Source organism: Scomber scombrus, chromosome 16 (genome assembly GCF_963691925.1).
Source record: "Scomber scombrus chromosome 16, fScoSco1.1, whole genome shotgun sequence".
Classification (NCBI taxonomy): domain Eukaryota; kingdom Metazoa; phylum Chordata; class Actinopteri; order Scombriformes; family Scombridae; genus Scomber; species Scomber scombrus.
Window position 1 is genome coordinate 17,095,264 of NC_084985.1, and position 6,110 is coordinate 17,101,373.

Consider the following 6,110-nt stretch of genomic DNA (forward strand, 5'->3'; position numbering starts at 1 on the left):
TAACCATGAGTCTAATGTTTGCTTCACTACTGCTCATGTCAAAGATTAGAATAGTATTACACATAAAATAGATGATTGGCTTGTCACTTAATGTTTGTTTTTATTTATTTCATAATGAATGGTTTTAATTTTTACAAATTATAATTTTGTCTATTTCATCAACACTACATGCTGTATAAATCTATATGCGGTATATATTCCTCCATGAAAAGGAAGATTATGGAAGGCTGATAAACCCCATGTACACTACCTGACCAGCACTAAATGACAGATAAAGTCAGTGACTATAGCTGTTGAACATAGTGGAGCATTTAGCAGCTAGATAAATAGCAAGAGCTGGATATTTCCCTTATGAGTTGATGGAGAACAAAGGAGAGTACTTACTTTCACCAGGTGAACACAAACATGACTCCAAATAAATGCTGCTTATCTGCTTAATGTGTAAATAAGCTATCATGTGCTAACATGTTAACCAACTTGCCTACCATATAAACTTTTAAAGGGTGAAAAATAAATCAAATAAGAAAATACAGGTTTAAGTTGGTGTCACATATGACCATTTTACCATTAAGGATTTATTACAGTAAGAGCCCAAGAAAATAGTTTGAAAGCCTATACACATTAATGTTACCTGCTATTAATGCCTTATAGCATTCAAGTCTCCTTTTTGACTATCATAATGCCAGGCCGTTTGTTTTTCTAGCTTGTGTATAGAATACACATTTTGCAGTTCAATTGCACAATCGTCCAGTTAAGCTCCATCTTTTAGTTCCTTGTTATCAGTTAAATCAAGGTGTAAGTGTACCATATGGGGTCATGATCATTTGTGTTATTGTTAAGGTACTTCAGAGTGCTCACATTAGAAGCTTCATCATACACGACAACACTGTATCCGTCAATGTATTTTTGTGCGCATTTTGAAGTACCACATTAGAAAAGGTTTATGGAAAAAAAAAGTCCTCAGTTTCGCAAAAACATTTCTACAATTGCTGGTGTTTTTTGCATTTTTGAGAAAGAGTTAATGGGAGATGGAAACACCTTGGCCCAATAATCTCTGACATAGCAAACATTTAAATCAAATGACTGGTCAGCTGTTTTCACTGGTGGCATCTTCCTGGATATCTCGAAAATATAGCCAATGCTAGCTGACATGAAAGAACAATTACAGCTTGCCTAATCGAAAGAAATTCCTGAAGACCTCTCTCCATTTATCTCTTTTTAATGGCCAGGGCAACTGTTTTTTTCCCCAGTTCACAGCCTCCACTTCTTCTACTCTATTTATTACAGCCATGCATAATGTAACCTATACCACCAACTTCTGACGAAAATTCGCTTAAAATTTGCTTCACATTAGATGGAAATACAGCTATTGTCCATGATGTTTAATACAACTGTCAGTCCGACATGGGAAATGTGGTGGAGAATGATCAGAGAAGGATGCCCTCTATTGACTTCCATGTGAAGGTATTCCAGTCTTTTCAAATTCCACTGTTTTCTCTAGAAGTCACCAGCGTAGTCAATGTTTGAGAGTCCGTTTTCAGGGATAGCATAAACAGATTTACTCTTGTTCTTTCTGCTTTTTGCTCTGTTCTGTGCAGGGTCTTGATTCCCAGAGAAGGACAGGTAGGAGGCAATGCTGTTCCTGACTCCGTAGCTGACCATGTTGTTGGTGCAGCTGTCTGTGCTGACAAGCTGCCTCCTGTTCAGGGAGGAGATGAACAAATGAATAAGAGCATTTCTTTTTCATTTGTGAATTATTTAATATTCATATGCACCCCCTTGAGTTTCCATAATTTCATCAGGCGACACAAATTTAGTTCCCATCTTTTCACACCGAGTATCTTTAATGCATGCTAGAAGCATCATCCACTAACATGCTGATATGTTTAAAGCAGGAAATTATCACCACCAAGCTTCTACTGTACCTGTCTATTTTATTCCAGTCAAAGTTGCGTCGCATGACTACAGGTGGAGGTCCAGGGGTTGCATCTGGTGCCGGTGTTATGCCGGATAGACAGGGAGAGGTTAACACACAACACAGGCCATCTGCAGAGTCTGAAAGGGTAAAAGGAGAAGTCAAATTCAGTTCACAAGCTTACAAACAAATACAGAGCAAATGTCACTTTGCATAAGTCACATTAAGCACTCATGCACTCGACTGCTCAAGCGAACAGAACTTGTGAAAAGGGGTTGGGGATCCATATTGGCCAAGAATAACTCCACTACAACCACAATTAAGTCAAACAAGTTTTTCCCCATGTATGCATCAGTGGTCATTATCAAGCTTGCATATTTTATATCTCATTTCCTGTTTGTTACAAAAATGTTCTGTCGGTGCAGGAAATATATAAAAAGCTGAACAATGACAAGAAAGCTATATAAAGATCATGATAATGAATTTTCAGTATGTGTGACCACGAACTCTGATGTGTGTGCTTGTGTATGGCGCTATATTTAGAAATGCCTTGAGTTAGTTGTTGTTGCGACTTTCTGTTTAGTTCTTAGTGTGTTTGTGTATCCACGCACCAGAGTAGTGGTTGATCATATCTTCAAGGCACTGGAAGGTGAGTCGAGGAGAGATGTAGTACCAGCTGTTGTCCAGCCTGAAGATACGATAGTGCTTTACGATCCTATGCTTCACTGAGAGCGAGTACAGACCTGATGGCATCATACACACCATACATTTAATCACTCAAACTTTCAGTCATAACACCAAACTGCTATGTTTCAGAAAACAAGTACATCACAGTATTCTGTATGTCAGGTCAGTATAATTTTGACAGCAACAAAGAACATTGATACAATGATAGGCTAATGGCATTGTCAGGTCATCGTGAAAGAAGAAGTTACATGAAATACAGTCCTGCCCTGTAATGTCTGTCTCCCGTAACATTTACAGTTAATTCCTCTAATGCATGTCCTTAAAGGAATAGTAGAAGATCAATACTACTTATATATGTCCATGAAGTAGTCAGTTAGCTTAGCTTAGCATAAAGACTAACAGACGGAAGCAGGTAGCCTGACTCTGCCAAACCACAGGTTCTTGCTTTTACACTTCAATTTTTAAAAATGATTAAACAAACAGGATATCACATGATAAATATAGAACTTTAGTGGTACTTGAAGGTCTATTTTTATATTCAGGCAGAGTCAGGGTAGCTGTTTCTCATTCTTTATGCTAAGCTTAGCTAACTGGTTGCTGGTTATAGCTTCATATTGTCCAAAAAGACAGGGGGGTATTGATCTTCTCATCTACTTCTAAGCAAGAAAGCAAACAGGTGTATTTCCCAAAATGTCAAACCCAAAATGATGCTGTTTTTTATTAAATATTTTGGGCTGTTTGCCTTTGGAAACATGATATGCAACAAAGCTCACCAGACAGAATTAAACAATGGACAAGTGGTGACCATGTCAATTCTCCAAACCTGAAATTAATTCATAATGTAATATAATATGATATGATATAATATAATATTTTTTTTTTTATTTTAGCTCATGGGATAATAATACCTTAACTGTTGTGAAAGACATTTATTTAAAAAATAATTTTATTCAAACTCTCAATTGTCATTTTTATTATATAAAAATATATATTCCGCTGGAAAATTATCTGTGAATGTCAGTGAATTTTCTTGTCAGTTGGCCATTTTCTCTTCTGACCTGAATCTGACCAGAACTGGTCTTGCCTTTGACTCCACCGTTGTGTTCTTGACATCCTGATCTAATCTCTCCCCCTTACTTTTACAAACAGCCAAGTTTGAACCAAACAAACAAAGCCGACTGCGTAATCCGCTGTGAGTAGGCCTAAGTGTTCTTACCTCTCTCCCTGGCGCTCTGCCGTACGAGGAAGGAGCCCACTCGGTTCCCAGGTAGAAGCAGCAGCTCTTCAGCCTTTTGCCTTTCCACCCCCTCAAACAGCCAACTGATAGAACAAAAAACATGGTGAGTGAAATATCAGATTTATTACCTGTAGCTTTTTAGACCCAAACAGCATAAATCCATTTCATATTTAAACACAGAACCTTGCAATAAACACATAGAACATATGACTAATATCTTGCTTTACTAAGATCTCCTGCTTCCTCTGTTAAGATAGAGATCTTAGATAAGTGTAGGGGTAGGTAGTGGAAGAAGATGAATTTGATAACTTTTTGTTGTTACTAATTTGCACTCACCCATGGTAGACTTTTGCCACGTGGCTGTTGGGTATGTAGTTCTCCATTCCTGTTTGGATAGAGCGGACTCTCCACCAATAAGCCTCCCTGATCACCATAAAGAAGCACAAAGGAATCAACCACTGCCCTTTTCTGTGAGCACTTCTCTATACTGCAGTTACATATGGTCCTTTCTGTCTGTTTGACTTCATTTCCTCATTTGTAATCGTTTGTTCACCAAATATGTGTCTGATCTACTAATAAAGGCTTTAACTGGAACTGGATCTTTTTTTAATGAAGAATGCAAAAACATACTGTGCGATGACTCTGAGCTTCTCCCCCATCCTATAGACGGGCTCACTGATTTCAGGAGCTGGGTAGTCGTGGAGCACTACCACCATGTCGTCTTCTGAGCCTGCCAAGAAAAATATTTACAGCTTTTACAAACACAGACAAATGCTGAAACAGACATCATGAATTGGGAATGTCCAGAGGTATTCAAGACCAAACCTCAGTCAGTTATGAAAGAAATTAAGGAAGTTAGTTTCAAAACTGTTTTATCATGTCATATCTGATACCATCAGGCAACCTCTAAATATAAATGTTATACCTATGCATACTGTAACATGACATTTTGTGGCAACATTTCTTTTTATCAATGCAATTTGAAAATACAGACTTCCTGCATTAAATAACGGAAGTCATTGTGCTTCAGTGCTGTGTGCAGGCTGAGTACAAAATAACATTTTTACACATTGTTGCACATTTTTATTTTACAGAGCACATTTTAACCGTGGTTACTGACAGTAGTAAATAAACATTCAACACTGTGTTCTCCAAAAAGTTATTTAAATTACAAAACAACTGTAAAGAATGCTGTGAGACCTTACCCTTATGAGAGCTGTCAATGTCTTCTTTGACTTTGTTTGTGGCACTCACACCTCGCATCATATTCCCCATCCTCCAGATGGAACAGACTCCGGCCTGAAGTCAAGTCAGAGAAATGAACCTTTACAGTTTCCACTCATGTACTAATCGGAGTTTCTCATACCACTGATCTCTCTGCTGCTACACAGTGACATTTGTAACTTCCTATTAGTTGACCATTTGAGTTATCTCCACTGTGAAACTTGTTGCAGAATGGGGAAGCTGAGGCTAGATGCTATCACAATTTTCCATTGCAGCACCTAGCTCTGTGTGCTGACAGCTAAGGGTGATTAATGATATTAAATCCATATATTGTAAAATCCTTCTCCCAATTACAAAAACCAAGACATATCACGTCAATGACATTATCATGAATCAGAAAAACATGTTTGTACGCATTTCAACAAATTCTGTCAATGTGACGTATATTCTGAAGTTACATCACAATGCGTTTTTTTCTTTTTCCTTTTTTTTTTTGTTAACCAGTATGAAGAAATAACAGTTCCGTCTTTGCAAAACTATTGCAGCAAATGTAGTTAGGTGTAAACTGAAGAAACCTACCTGTTGGATTTGAAGTTTGCCTTCTGTGATGGCATCAAGAGTGGTGAGAGAGATGATGGCCTGAACAGGGCATGGTGGCAGCGGAGTCTAGTACTAGAGAACAATCATGTTCACAAGTGTTTACAGCAAAGACCTGAGTGCTGACAGCTCGGCATCTGACTGCAAAGTCACTTCCTGTAATGAAATGAGGAAGAGAACCAGCAAAAGGGTGGTTTAAGTAGGCTACTACTGTGAAGCAACAGATCATGAACAGAGAGAGAGAAAGTGCATAACAACAATAACCAACTGAGTTTGGTTAATTAGACAGAGGTATATTGATGTGTCTTTTGTTGATCATTATAATCATCATAATTGTATTATTGTTAGTTTCCAACACCCAATAACAATTAATATTATTATATAAAGAATTTTTAAATAAGAATATAAGTATATTGTTACAGTAATATTAACAACACATAAATTGGGCAA

The 6,110-nt window shown here is 37.5% G+C and overlaps 1 protein-coding gene across 2 annotated transcripts; it reads right to left on the reverse strand.

Annotated features, from left to right (window-relative positions):
* Nucleotides 1-1,203: 1,203 nt before the first annotated feature.
* sla1a (Src like adaptor 1a) lies at nucleotides 1,204-5,813 on the reverse strand. 2 transcript variants are annotated; one of them, XM_062435756.1, is made up of 8 exons: nucleotides 5,643-5,813; nucleotides 5,045-5,138; nucleotides 4,470-4,569; nucleotides 4,176-4,262; nucleotides 3,819-3,922; nucleotides 2,527-2,658; nucleotides 1,926-2,055; nucleotides 1,204-1,699 (listed from the first exon to the last, which is right to left on the reverse strand). In XM_062435756.1, exons 2-8 carry the CDS (start codon nucleotides 5,112-5,114, stop codon nucleotides 1,498-1,500), a joined length of 825 nt encoding a protein of 274 aa, XP_062291740.1. In that variant the 5' UTR covers nucleotides 5,115-5,138; nucleotides 5,643-5,813; the 3' UTR covers nucleotides 1,204-1,497. The 2 variants fall into 2 exon arrangements, with proteins under 2 accessions (XP_062291740.1, XP_062291741.1); XM_062435757.1 differs by lacking the exon at nucleotides 5,643-5,813 and having other exon boundaries at nucleotides 5,045-5,228.
* Between the last annotated feature and the right edge of the window lie 297 nt (nucleotides 5,814-6,110).